The sequence below is a fragment of the Siniperca chuatsi genome, linkage group LG10 (assembly GCF_020085105.1).
Source record: "Siniperca chuatsi isolate FFG_IHB_CAS linkage group LG10, ASM2008510v1, whole genome shotgun sequence".
NCBI classification, from domain to species: domain Eukaryota; kingdom Metazoa; phylum Chordata; class Actinopteri; order Centrarchiformes; family Sinipercidae; genus Siniperca; species Siniperca chuatsi.
The window spans coordinates 4,900,074-4,915,549 of record NC_058051.1 but is presented as its reverse complement, the minus strand read 5'-3'; the positions used below and the strand labels follow the sequence as shown (position 1 = coordinate 4,915,549).

The following is a 15,476-nucleotide window of genomic DNA, read 5'->3' as shown; positions in this document are numbered from 1 at the left end:
GAATCTCAGACCACCATTTCTGTTCAAAGAGGGGTTCTCTTTTTTCACAAAAATGGCTTCCTTGACGCCCCGTTCAAACCAACTCTACTTGGAGAGAGAAGAGTTGGTGACAAGTGTAGTTAGTTAGACAAGTGTCTAACTAAACTCACGAAAGCCTCTCTGTGGTCCTCCGGGGGGCAGCAGCACTTTCGAGCAGCCGAACTAAAGAGGAAGAACAAATATGAGCAGCAGAAGAAGAACTCTTCGCAGAACAGGCTCTTGTTCCTGTTTATCATCAAATGTCAAGCTGAAGTTCTGTCAGCTGGAGGTGGACAGACAGCAAAAGGTGGTCGCAGGAATGTAAGCTCTGGGTCCTGCAGTCTTGTCCGCAAGGAAATGGACGAGTTAAGGTCAGTAGCGAAGTTTGAAGACTTATTTATTGCAGTTTATGTTTTGTGCAGTTCGGTCGGTTTGCGTCATGAGAAAATGAAATCTGGGAGATGTGTTTATATACAGCCTGTTCATTTGTTGACTGTCTTCCTCTATTAAAGTACCACATGTTTGCAGTGGAGGACTAACCCTGACACGGGCTATTAAAACTGATATAGAAATGTAAGTGAATTAATAAAATGGTCATTTAAATGGAGAAATAGCTAAATAAATGAATACCTAAGTGCACAGAAGACCTAAAGCACAAATACGCTAAGAAACATCTGTAACTGAGTTTCAAAGACATTTTTACATTCATTTAGCCTTTTAATTAGGTTACACCTCAGTATTTTCTGCATGGCCATGAGCTGAAAAACATCTGCAGGTACCTTGAAGTTTGTGCTTAGAAGGCAAACAGAAAGAAAGAAAAATCATTAGAATCATAATCAAAGATGAAATAATGTTACCGTAACTTGCATTATTTAAGAGAAACCGAAACAACTTATATTGATGTTTCTGTGTGTAATTTCCTATTATTTATTATTTGTCTTCCCCCTCTTTTTCATAGGCATTTTTTCAGAAGACATTTGGACTTGTCAGAGTAGGAAAAGCACAGGTGTAAATAATGAAATTAATGACCACTGTCACAGCTTACTGGGACGCTTGAATATGACAGAGCCATTGTTAATGTTATTATTAACATCTGTGCTTTTCCTGACAAGTTAAAATGTCTGCTGTGAAAAGGCCTATTGTATCTCCTATTTCCTTTGCTCAGTCTATTTAGACTACATACATGCAGTTATATTTTTCTTTTCCGTTTGCTTGTGTTCTGCTGTTGGTGCTTGTGTACTATCCTGTGCATGTACTTTGTTGCTTTGCCCCTTTATACATTTTAATATCACAGTTTATATATCAACAGTCTGTTGATCAATGGCCATTGACCTTAAAATAAAAAGCTACTGTACAAGGTATTTATGTTTGCTGACACGCAACACAACATTAAATCACCCATATTCTCAATATGGTTTGCTCCAATATTCTGTCCATATCTGTGTATCAGGGCTACAGAAGTTAATTTTGTGACCTAAATGAATATTTTAAACTACTGTATTTCTCAGTCCTGTATACAATGCATTGAAGAAACTGCACCTGTATATAATTTATTTAAAACATTTTTTACACTGCAGTCCTTTGTTGGGCAACCAGATTTCTGGGCAACCAGAGGAGGGTCCAGACCTTCTGTCTCCAAACCTGAGGCCCAGACACCAGGAACTGATCCCAACACCATGTGGACCGGTGAGCTGCTGCAACAGAAACTAAACTAAAACATTAGTAGTTCTGAAAGTAGAGGTCAAGTTCAGTTCATTTGTACAGTGTAATGAAATAGAGAAAACCTGAAACACATTTTGTGGGTGTGATGATGGGCTTTATACTCGAATATCATAACTATTCCCCATACTCAATAATTAGTAAATTAATTTAAAAACAACATATAAAATAAATTGAAAAACTGTCGTCAATAAAGTCTCAGAAATCCCAGCCCCTCAGCCCTACTGTGTTTTAATTTTCAGACACACTTGCAGACACTGGTTCCAATGAAAGTTTTGTCCTTTCACAGGTTGTTTCACCTTCTTTGTCCTCTCTCCATCTCCACCCTTTTGCAGATAAAGCCCTGGTCGGAGCTATCATGTCTGCTCAAGCTGTACTTCTGCTTCACCATAGCGTCTCTGCTGGCGCTCCTCGGCCTCACCCTGTCCAGCATCTACAAGCAGCACATGGACACCGACGTGTCTGATGAGGACAACTTCACTGTATCTCTCATCCAGTTGGTTGGAATATGTGAGTACCATCACTCCATCAGCAGGAAGAAAGCCATTTATTGTCAGTTTCTTCAGGAAGTCTATTTCACGCCACGCTAGTTTAACAGCCAGCCGCGCTGTTTCCAAAAAGCAGAAGTTTTCCTGATGTAATCATGTGATGGAAACTGTAGAGGAGATGAATGACTTTAACCGTACATTTCCCGTAGATTACTGACTCATTTTCTGAAAACAGAAAATAACCGTCTGCTGAAGCCTTATTATTTCCCAGTGTCTGTCTTGGTTGATTTTTCTTCTTCTTCAGCTTTCAATAACTTTAAATAAATAACCACTAATAGGTTCGTAGGAACCAAACACTGAGATACAGAAGAACGAAACTCTTTACTTCTTTAGTACAAAGTAGTTTATTCTTCGGAATGCAGAAAGTACAATACAGATTTGGAATACGAAGTGTCTGGGTTCAGAATACAGAACAACAACATTTCTCCCTGCATCAATTTTTAAATCTCTCATACTGAGCTCCTCCTGATGGGATGGGATGTTTCTGGTTGGTCAATAATTCAATCAGTCAGATGCAGAACTTTCTGATTGGTATAATTTAGAGACATGGATTGTGTGTCATACAACTGTTGCTAAGCAAAACAACTGTTTCCTGTGGAAGGGAGGTTCTCGATAAGGAGACCTTCACGGCCTCTCCCTCTTGAGATAACAATGCTAATTAGTAAGTAAGTAAAGCTTTATTTGTATAGCACTTTTTAAAACACACAGTTACAAAGTGCTTCACACACACACACACGGAAAATATGAATGAATAGATAAATAAAGACATGTTACAATACAAAAACACAGCACAAAACCAAACTGAAACAAACCAAAACATAAGACAGGGATGGAGATCTATAAAAAGGCTTGCCTATAGAGATGGGTTTTTAAAAGCCACTTAAAGCAGTCCAAAGATTCAGCAAATCTGATTCCAGAGGGTTGGGGTTAAAACAGCGAAGGCACAATCACCTTTTGTTTTGAGGTTGGAGCGGGGGATGGATAAAAGGCAGAGATTTGAGGATCTGAGTGGTCGAGAAGTGGAATGAAGAAGAGGAGATCAGAAATGTAACTGGGGGCAAGGTCATGCAGAGCCTTATATGTTATCAACAGAATCTTGTAGTTTATTCAGAATTTTACAGGAAGCCAATGTAGGGATGCAAGAACAGGGGTACTGTGGGACCGAAGGCTAGTTCTAGTTAGCAGCCTGGCGGCTGCGTTTTAAGCCAACTGTATACAATTTAGAGCAGCTTGACTGAGGCACGTGTAGCGGGAATTACAATAATCGAGACGGGAGAAAATGAAAGTGTGAATTAATAGTTCAAGATCCGTAGAAGACAAGATACATTTGATTTTAGTGATATTTCTTTATTTCTGGATGAGCTTGGTAACATGATGGTCAAAAGTCATACTGGTCAAAGATGATTCAAAATTCATAGCGGTAGATTTAATATTAGAGTGAAATGGTCCAATAAACTGATCAAAGTTATCAGGTCCAATTAAAAGAACTTCTGTTTTGTCAGGGTTTAGGTGGAGGAAATTATGAGACATCCAATCTTTGGTGGCGGCTAAGCAATCATGGAGGGAGGACAGTTGATTCAACTTAGTGGATTTGGCTGAGAATTAGATCTGTGTATCATCGGCATAACAGTGACGTGTCCTGAAAGTGGCTGAACAAATGACCCAGAGGAAGCATGTACAATGAGTGATAATAGCGAGCAGGCTGGGACCTAAGACAGGAAGGACGGATTCATACATTTTGTGGGAACTTTATCACAGGGACTGGAGGAGGGATGCATATGAGCTACAAAAAGGATCTGCAGGGAGATATTAGTAAAATAGGATGGCTGAATGGTGCGGAGGGTAAAACAGTCAGGGCAAAATTGGACCTCAGACCATCGATCTTGCCCACAAAAAATGCTAAGAAGTTTTCTCAGTCCATAGAAGATGAGGCAGGAATGACAGGAAGAGAAGGATTTACAAGCTGGTTAATAGTACTAAACAGAAATCTTCGATTGTGTTTGTTGCTAGTAATCAAGTCAGAGAAGTAGGCAGCTCGCGCATCTTTTAATAATCTGATTCAGTTTCAACAAAAGCTCCTTCATATGGAGGTGGTGAACTTCGAGTTTGAATTTTTTACGTTTGGCTTTTTTATATTCCCTTGTTTGTTGTCTGATCTTATCATTGATCCAAGGGGTTGTATTAAAAACTGGGACAGCCCTGGAGGTGAATGGAGTGGAAGAGTCAAGGGCAGATGTACACAAATCATTAAACCAACTAACTTGGTCACTAAGATTAGCAAAGTGAGGAGGGCAATTGGCCAGACCAGAAAAGTAGCTGGAAAATGTGGCTGCGGACTGCTCATTAAAGATGTGAGAGTGGATTATACGTTTCTGGGTTAATGTAGTGGGTAGTAAGGGTGCATCAAAGATAATACATTTATGATCAGAGATAAAATCAGTCTTGTTCAGGGAGTTAAACAAGAAACTAAATCAAGGGTGTGTCCGCGGTTATGTGTCAGGCCACGGACATGCTGCACAAGATTGAAAGATTTGGAGAAGTTTAAAACATTTGTGGCAAATGAGTTTGAAGGATCATCAATATGAATGTTAAAGTCACCAACTGTAGTGGCCCTATCAAATTTACGCACAAGAGCGGACAGTAAATCAGAGAAATCACTGAGAAAACCCATATTTGAATTTGGGGGTCGATAAATTATTATACAGAAATCGCGTTGTCATACACAATTTAAAAAGCTAAGATTTCAAAACTGATAAAAGAACCAAGACTGAGCTGAATACAAGTGAGATGGTTCTTAAAGACAGCTGCAGTACCGCCACCACGGCCTGTTAACCTAGGTGCATTCAGAAAATTCAGTAAGAAATAAGATGTTGAGGTTATGGGATGTAATTAGATCAGTGAGATTTAATGATTTATTAGACACAGACTGAGAGTTTAGAAGAGCAAGGATAACTGGAAGTAAGGGCGTAGCTGAACTGGAATTACTAGAGCCCAGTGTAATTAAATTATCTGACCTAGCAGTTGAAGACACAGAATGCATAGGGTAGTGGGTATTATATCTAGGCATGATCCTAACAGGAATACTATATGAGCCCAGGGAGGTCAGGTGGACTCAGTACAAGAGTGCACAGTCCGTTCGATATTAGTTGATAGAAGGCGTGGGCCTTTGTGTGAGGGATGGAGGCCATCTAGTTTAAAAAGCTGAGGCCTATTTAAAAAGGCAACAAAACTGTCAACAGAGGGGATATCTCATGCAGTAACCCTTTAGCCAGATGTGGATTTGGCATAGGCGACTGAACTTTACGTCACCAAAACGAGGGGGCGGAAATAATTACCTGCTTCCCGGTGTCCAAGAGGCGCATGTAGTCCTTTTTTAGAATATAGTAAGCTTTCCAGCACCTGAAGGGCAAGATGGCCTTGACTCCCTCTGTGTTCCTCAGTGCTTCATATTTTCTTTGATTTAAATAAACACATCTAGGTTATAAATTGATTATGTACTTAACACAATTTCCTTCAACATGTCCTTTTCTTAATGATGGATTTGATGCTGTATCATTTCCCTCCTTCTACAGGTAAACCTATACAATAGCCACAACTGTAATAATGAAATTAGGGCTACAACTAACGATTGTTTTCCTTATTGATTAATCTACCAATTATTTTCTCGATTAATTGTTTGGTCTGTAAAATGTCAGAAAATGACCCAGAGCCCATGGTAACGTCCTAAAAGCCGACTTTTTTCATCCGACTGATAACAAAGATATTCAATTTACTATCATACAGTAGAAGACTATAGTAAAATATTCACATTGAATAATAATGATAAAACTTTATTTATAGTGCGCTTATCAAAACAAAGGACAAAGTGCTTCACAAAAAGAGAAATAAAATACCACAGTGAATGATAAAAAATAAATAAATAAAATACATAAAAGCAGTAAAATAAACAGACAGCTCAGGTAAAATCAGGATATGTTTTCCGATAAAAATGTGTTTTTAGAAGAGACTTAAAAGAAGACACTGACTCAGACAACCTAATGTCTTCGGGCAAGTTGTTCCAGAGCCTCAGGGCTCTGATGGCAAAACCTCTGTCCCCCTTAGGTTTTATCCTGGACTCAGGAACCGACAGGAGACCCCCGCCAGAAGATCTCAAACTACAATTGTAGAAGCTGGATCCAGTGAATTTTTGCCATTTATGCTTAAAAATTATTGAAGAAATTAATCCGTTATCAAAATAGTTGCGGATAAACTTTCTGTTAAGTGACTAATCAATTAACTGACTAATTGTTTCAGCGCAAAATCTTTTTTCCCCAGTGTGTTCCAGAAATGTTTCCTCTGTGATTGTTAGTTGGTTATGTAGTTTGTTCATTTCCCTTTCAGGAGTTAATTCTGTGCCTGTAGCAGCCATCAGACATTTGACCTAGACACTTCAACAATACACACTGTTCAACCTCTGCATACACACAGATTTAGCTATTTTATTTCACATCTTGTTTCTTCATTAATACTGTCCTGCACCTTCAGTCCGATGGCAGCAGAGCATAGGACGCATCTACGCATGTGCACAAGTATCACGTTTATAATCAGGTTTTAGTGTATATTGGTTATGTGTTTGCACATGTAAACACTATATCCTGGTCTCAGAACCCTGGGGCTTGTATCACAAAACAAGATTAGTGGGTTAGCCAGCTATCTTTGGGCTTAATTCAGGCTTAATTCATATGCCGCACGGCTAACCGTCTCCAGAGCAGGTTAACTTCAGAGGATCAGATCAAAATCTACCGTCAGTCTAACTGCTGACCATTTAGATCACTAGAAAAATTGAGTCATCATTCCCAAGATGGACGAAAGTAATGAGTTTATAATAAAGTTACAAAAAAAGAAACAAATAAAAAGCAATAACCTAAATTCCCCACAGGTATCCCTGTTTCATCTCATGTCTTATTAAGTCCTCCACTCTTGGTTCTGATCATGTTGCTTGTAATCAGCAACTCGCCCTCCTTCACGTGAACATGCTCATAGCTGGATAGGAAATCCCAGAGTTAACAGAGCCAGTTGATAACCAGATTCATGATACCAGTTATTCAGGATCACCAATGTTAGGCTCAGTGAAGCCAGGTAACCCAAAGAGAGCCAGACTAAGGCGAACCTGCTTCGTGATACAATCCTTAATCCCTTTTCCTGATTTTGAAAAACCTGAATATGCTAGGTAAATACAAAACTGCAGAATTGTGTTGTTGATCTCATCAGATGAAGAAGTCGACAAACCAAACTGGGCTCTTCCTTAACTGCTGAGAAAGATCAGCCAGTACAGAAATGAAAGCAAGTTCCATGTAAATGACATATCCCGAATATGATTAAAGACTTAAGACTCAAAACCAGGATAGTAGTGTGCATGTAAACATATTCACTAACGATTTCCTACCCTGACCCTTCCTTCCCTTTGCTCATCACACAGGACTCAGAGGAGTGTCATGCTATTTTGTTGTTGTCTTACTGGATTCATTAAACATTTTATATACAGTAGTTAGTATGTTAGTAAGCATACACATGATATACATGTATAAACCAACCGTTTTTGTATGAAGTCACATGACAATTAAGCCTCCATCACAGCTCCAAGGTCTACAACATCAGTGACCCTCCACCTTCCATAGCTATATGTTTTATTAAAAAGTCAACTTAAATGAACTCAGAAATTGGTCGACAGAGCAGAAAAGTAATTGATTCAATGGAAAGAAATTTTGATAATAAGCCATTCTCTATACCCACTAGAGCCTGTCCCAGCCCCAGTGGCATTTGGCATTGTTATTGACATTTTATACACTAAATTGAAAGAAAAGAAAAGATCATCAAGATTAATCAGTAGTTAATAACTGTGACCTGCAGCCCTTCAGGTGAAACATAAGAATATAGTAAATGGAACAAAGGCCGTTCCAGGATACAGAATCGGGACCATAATAAGTAGAAAATATGAATGAACTCTGCATTACAGCTTTACAGTCAGACATACACAGATGATGGAGTGGATAAGATAAGAAAATAAACCAAAAAATGAAATGTTTGCTTATGGAAATGAGCATTAAATTAATTTAAAAGGGTAACAATATAAAGACTACGATATTGTAATGAGGTGACTCCTGCTGTATGTGAGCATTATATGGTCTGTCCCCTGCAGTGTTCTGCATCTACTACATCAGCCGGGGCGTGTTGCAGGAGAACAGACAGGAACTGGTGGTGTTTGTGCTCAGCGTGTTCTTGGTCATGGTTCGATCGGTGGTCAACTTCTCTGTGCTGGGGTCAAAGGGCAAGCAGGAGCTGCTGGTAGGTCGCCCTCTACTGGACACTCTGAGACAACACACTGCATGAGGAGTTGTCTGTACGCGGTCCTTCACCTAGAGTGTTTGTAGTTAATAATCATTTACATAATTATAATAAAAAACACAGCTTTGGATATGCTGACACTTAAAGTTTCAGACTGATAAGTTTTCATGACCTAGTTTCTTATTCATTTGACTGATTTATTGATTTTATTTATAGATTTACAAAACAGAATCCAAGAGATAACATGTTTAAGTGAGAACACTTATTTCCAGCATGACCCCAAGATGTTAAAAAAGACATTAACCCATAACATACAGAATAACAGTAGAAAATCTTTAAAACTCTAACATTCAGTCAGTATAAACAAATTCTTAAAATTCTAAGTAGTCATCTTCTAATTCTTAACTCTTTAAACTCTGCCTCCTCTGAAAGATAAATTAAAATCAATATAGACTAATTCTTAAAAGATATACTCAATTCTGAAAATTTGAGGCTCAACAACAATCAAGATCTATATAAAATATCATATTAATGACCATTAATGGTCAGACCTGACCTTTAACTGTCCCTCTGGATTTGGACAACTTGATATATAATGGGAGGACAGAAGGACACCGGTATAAATCAGGGTGTCGTTTTAATGTTGTTTTTCAGTAGCAGCTGTAACCGTCGTCTATACCATTGGCTTCTGTGTAAAGCCCCAGACCCTGATCAGTGCACTGACCATGTAGACTGAACCACACTGTGGTAGTTTGGGTGATAGGGTGCTGTATACTGATCTGGGATTGGAGCTATTGAACTAGGCAAGGGCATTGGTTTGGTTTCAGAATGGGGGGATACAATGAAGATTATTACTATTTCTGTATTTATATACATTCATATCAGTCTAGCAAATAACAAATTATGATGAAACTGGTTATCATGCTTTCCATAATAAATTTATAAGATTTTAAATATTAAAAATTGTTTAGTTTCCTTGACAGAGACCTGATACTTTATAGTGTTCAATTCTAGGGTCTTTTATTATATTATTTATAATATAATAATTAATTAATTAATAATTAATTTAAATGCTTGTTTTTCCCACCGAAAAACACGCAGAGAAGGTGGAATAACTTGTCTACAGTCTTCCTCTTAGGCTACAAACAGCCCCAATAACCTCTGCCAAGAAGATAGGGTAGCCTGTATGTTGCCTGAGGGGTGAAACACAACTGATCCAACTGAAACTGTAAAAAAAAAAAAAGATTGCAACACAACGAGAAGATTAGATTGTACATTTTAGAACCAGCACACCAACCCCACTGACAGAGTGATTCATACTAGCTGCTGGTTGCTGCTAATAATCTCACTTGATTAATGAGAGGGGAAATAACAGTAGCTTTTATCCTGTTGAAAGGAGTTTTAGTTCCACCACTTGATGTCACTATTGTTGTATTTATCAATCACATCTTGTAAACGTAGATGTTACTGTGGTTGGAGTGAATATTGAAAAGAAACTACATGTTAATCTTTATATCTCTGACTGGATACCATGGCTATTAGTTGATGTTTGCTAAATCATCTACATTTATCATTTGTCTTGAAATGTCCCGACATTAAGTGAATGCACTGACCTGATTTTTGGTACACACATTCATGTCCCTCTCAGGATGAATTGTAACAACTTTGGTGATCCCTTGACTTTTCCTCTAGTGCCAGCCTCAGGTCAAAATTCCAAATAATCCAACTCTTTGGATTAAATACCTGCAAAACTATATTCCTTCCCATCAGCCTCAGCTGTACTATTGCTAACATACTAAACTAAGATGGTGACATTGGTAAATATTATACCTGCTTAGTATCAACATGTTAGCATTGTCATTGTGCGAATGTTAGCATGCTTACAGTATGTTAGCATTTAGCTCAAAGCACTGGTCTTGCTGGCATGAAAATGGTCCAATTTAAGTACTAGCACAGATCATTTAGATTAACTGTAACTTTGTTACCAAACTGTCAAAGTTCATACTGTCCAAGTGCAGTGTAAAACAAGATGTTGGACTTTGGGTGAGTTCAGCATATACTGTAGATGCCTACTTTAGTTACGTAATAAGAAAATTAATCTTAAAGACATCACCATTTCTGAGTAACATTACTCATCATGATTGTATAAAGGATGTCATAAACCTGAGGGGCTGTAGAATTAAACATTGAAAATTGAATTTCCAGCTGTGATCTGTTTTTTGTCACAGGTTCGTTTTGTGTGCATCATGTGTCTGGGCATGATCCACATCTTCTGCACCATACCGCTCATCCGGAGGCCCAACATGATGGCGTTCCGTGTGGGTGGGGCCTTGGATAGCCTCCAGGAGCAATACTTCCTGCTCAACCTCTGTTTCTCCATGGTGACCTTTGACCTTCAGGCTCAGGTAGCCTCCACAGTGCAGAGGCCAGTAATGATTTTGTTTGTTTTGTCTCTTAACAAGGGACATTTTTTACACTCATGAGGTGCTTTTCACTACTGGTTCTAAGAATTGACTAAAATGTAAAAGTTGACTTTGTGCAGTACATGAAATGTTTGTGATCAAACTAGTTGTTCATAACCTCATGGTGTTCATACACAGTGTTGCAAAAACTTGTAAAAGTTGTAAAATTAATCATCAATCTCAGATTTTGAGTTCCTTCCCTGTGATTGTTGAGATTTCCCATGTGTCCCAAAAAGACTTTGAACTGCATCCAGAAAACATGTCTGGACCTGCTAATATGATTTGATTTGTTATGAACATGGAGAGAGTAAAAACTATGATGGCAGATGAGAACAGCAAGAGAGCAAGTTTTTCTGGTTGAGTCAGATGTAATGTCCCACACTGAGAAGATTTTATGGTTGCGTTCATTTCAAGTCAGTTGATGCCGCTGTTGTTGGAGGAACTGGTCTCTTTGCCTCTTCTGCAACACATTTCTCCTCATGTGTTTGTTGAACGCAGTGTGTGATTTTAAAACAAGAGGACAGAAACTAACTGAAATGTCTTTGAGTGAGCTCCTGACTTCATTAACGATGTGTCGCTGATGTGTTTCAGCTGTGTCTGTGTATCCTGATCACGACATCGGACTCGGCCATGTCTGCTCCCAACAGCATCATCCTGGGCGTCGGAGTGGTGTGGGCCTGCGTGACCGCTGCTGTCGGGGCTGTTGCAGTGAGTCCTCTTTATCCATCGTCTTCGCGTGTAAAACTTCTCGTCGAACAAAGAGACCATAAACTAATGAGAAAATATCATGCAAGATGCATTCTATGGAAGCAAATTCGGGCCATTAATATTCTGAGCTTATGAAATGAGCCTGCAGTTGTGTATCACCTTTTGTGCGCGTGTGAAAAGAACTTGCATGCACGTATCTGAATGTGTGACTTTGTGAAAACGTTTTGTGCACACAGATATATAATTTGTACATGTGTACAGCTCTGATTCAAAGTCATCATGCTGATCGGAGCGCGAGTGTGCGACCCCCATTCTGTCGTTTGTTTTTACACAATCCTCTGGAGTCGGCACCTCACTAATCTTGGTGTGCGTTCCTGCCTTGTACATGTTCAAAGTTACATTGAGTAACAATAATGAGCCAACAAATACATTATTATACTATAATAATCATACTTATGCCTGTCATATCGTACCCTTGCATGTCTCCTCGGGTTGCTGTTATGGCTGACTGCTTGTGAGCTTGTGGCACACTTGAAACTTGAATTTTTGGCCGTGCACTTGACAAGATGCCCACAAAGCTGCGAACAGCTCTCTCTATTAAGGAGTTCTGCTCCTGTGTATTTGGTATTAAAGAAATGTAGCAGCTCATGAAAGAGGTGTATGACAGATGAAACAAATGTTCTCCCATCATAAAAAACACATCACTGAGCATATTTTGCTGTATTGACAGGTCACTACTGCCCCCTTTTAGATTTGAAGATTGTATTATTAGCCTACTACTGTTACTACTGTTATTTTCCAGCTGACGTGAACATGTACAAGTTGGATTGCAAACCGAACCTTCTCAACCTTTAGCTAACTACCTTCTTTCTCACATTAAATGCCCGCAGCATTATGTCTTGAAGCACCTGTTAAATAATAGCCTTACTTTCCTTAATATTAACTTGTTCAAACGGCGCAACAACAAACGTTAGCCAACAGACTGTAGCTAGCTAAGACATTAGCTAATATGCAAATTAAGTAACTCCAGGATGCACGCACAGCTGTCTTGATATATCCAGTTAATTTCAATGTAAAACTTTACTGGACAGTTTGATTTCCTTTGATTGGATGGTCAGTGGGCAACGTGCTGATTGGCTAGTCAGCACAGGCGTTAAAACAGGGCCAAAATTTGTGCTTGTAGCTTGTAACGTCAGTGTCGCATACAAAGATACTTACACACTCACACTGTGTGAAACCTCACTGTTGAAAATATTCCTGCACATATTTTACATATTACACATACACAAAATATTTCTACAGCTGCAAAACTGTTTTACAAAGTCACACATTCAGTGTGAAAAGTATATATGTTTATTACATATACGCACATACGTGCGTGCAAATTCTTTTCACATGCACACAAAAGGTGATGCCGGCTGTGAAATTATTTGTGAACATTATTTCACAAGCTCAAAATATTAACGACCCTAATTTGCTTTCATATCATTCTAAACAAGAGCACACATGGAAAAATTCAAAAGCAGTGAGTGGTTGTACCTACTTGTTGTTTTTCAGGTTTTAAAGGAAGCCAAGGTCTTAGTTTGGGTCTTCATGATGCAGAACCTTCCTCAACTGGCTTTCTTTGTTTATCTGTTGTACACGGTGAGCTGACAATGAGTATTTAAATATCTCTGAATCTATATGAGTACTGGATGCTTTATGAATTGGACTGGCTTTTACAAATACTGATCCATGCACGACTCAGTCTGTTGTCATTTATGCAGGAGTGGCTTTCCCATTGTAGTGCTCATCGTCTGGTCATTCCTCAAGACATTTGTTCATTTCAAGAGGCTTTTCCCAAACCACATACAATTAAATTAGTTAGCTGAGCACTGTAGTTTTTAGCAAACGTTACTCAAATAGGAGTGAATAGAGCATTTGTTGGGGACTATTTTCAGCCAAGGATTAATACACATTTGATGATTTAGTGAGTATTTACAGCAGCAGGATGGTATATGTGGGATTGAGTCAAAATAGTGGAGAAAAGTTTCCCCAAGGGGACAATAAAATGTATCTTCTCTTATCTGTGGCTCCATATTTACTGTGCAAACATGGGAGTGGTATCAAATATTATCAGAAGTACTATGAGCTTAGTGTAATCAGCAAAGTATCTAGTAACTTAACAGTAACATGTAAATGTAGTGGAGTAAAGTACAATAATTTCCTCTAAAATATACTAGAGTAGAAGTATAAAGTGATATATAATAGAAATAGACAAGTACCTCAAAAATGTAATTAAGTACAGTACTTGAATGTACTTAGTGACTTTTCACCATTTTAAAATACTACTACTAAAACACAAAACAGGCAACATGGGCAGCATTGCAGTGTTTTCATTTTAAGAGACATCTGAAAAACTTAAAAAGATCCACTCCACTAAAGCACAGTTCATTCAAGTATTGGTCTCTGTCATATGAGTATGACATTGCATGTACAGTATATAATTTGTGCACACATTTTGATGACATTCAGAAATTGATTCCTCTAGGAAAACAGTGGTTTGCTTTAATTGCAGGTGGTAATGAAATGGTTCCAGGACAACATATACACCCTGGAGGCAGCTGCTGTCACTGGAGCTTTGATTTCAGTGGTGATTAAAGTGGTTTTATTCTGGGGCCTCATCAGACTGGTGCACAGCTTCGGCCAAGGCCTGAGGGAGAGGAGTGAGTATAATGTCTAATGTCACTGCTTTTCTTTTCTTGGTTTCAGTCCTTCAAATGCTCCTCTGAGCAGAAGACAAAACAAACGCTACATTATGGGAATATTAACTAATCAGTATCTCTTTGCAGATTTCTAAATATCCTGAACCACTTCCCTCTTTATGTTGTCTTGATCAGGTCCCCGATTCTGAGAAACCTGAGTTTTCCTGACTGTACTGACCTTAAGCGTGTTTATGTTGGCTAGAAAGCGGCAGAATACCAAAATGTTGCTGTTAACCTTACATTTTTTCCGGCAGTGTTTGCACCCAGCAAGTGATAAAACATCCAGTGGTCATGGACCAAGGACACAGCTGCATGCTGAGGGCCTAACACAGGGCCTTAGCACAGTGGTGCTGACCACAGAGCTCATATTTCTATTCTACATTAACTCCACCAAAATGATCAGTCAGCTGAGAACCTTTTTTTTGCCTAATGTGCTGTTTACTGTATAGATTTTATTTTAGCTAACACTTCTTTGTCAGTGTGCCTATCAACAGTATGAAAAGTTTCACAACTGCACTCAAACATTTTTGTACTACATCAAATGTCTTGAAGATTGGATTCATAATGGTTTAAAATGTTATTTTTTACTGTTATATGCATTGTAATATTTAAATCCATTGGTGTTCGTAGGCTCTATGTGTACATGCCAAATTTTTTTTTAAGTGGCCAACATCTTTTAGGAGCTTTTATCTTAAAAGGTCTTTTTTTTGTTTCCTTCCTGTAAATTACATTGACTTTAGTTTGCTTTTATAAATAAGAATTGTCTAACTTAAATCTTGTTATCTTCATTGTCTATAGACTACTTCTTCAACAATGGAATATTTTTACTTAACTTTCTGCAGCACCTTTAATGCACTTAAGTGTTTTTTCATTCAAAGTTTTTAATAAAATATCAAAACAGGATTGATGTTTTGATTTGTTGCTCAATAAGAAGAGTGAAAATGAAGTTATTA

General features: G+C 38.4%; 1 protein-coding gene across 1 annotated transcript; it reads left to right on the top strand.

Annotated features, from left to right (window-relative positions):
* Nucleotides 1–125: 125 nt before the first annotated feature.
* Nucleotides 126–15,426, top strand: LOC122883428. The gene is made up of 9 exons (XM_044212091.1): nt 126–389; nt 1,596–1,704; nt 2,073–2,247; nt 8,464–8,609; nt 10,838–11,014; nt 11,663–11,779; nt 13,337–13,423; nt 14,337–14,484; nt 14,778–15,426. The coding sequence occupies exons 1-9, from the start codon at nt 376–378 to the stop codon at nt 14,795–14,797; spliced, it is 993 nt and encodes a 330-aa protein (XP_044068026.1). The 5' UTR covers nt 126–375; the 3' UTR covers nt 14,798–15,426.
* The last annotated feature ends 50 nt before the right edge of the window (nt 15,427–15,476 follow it).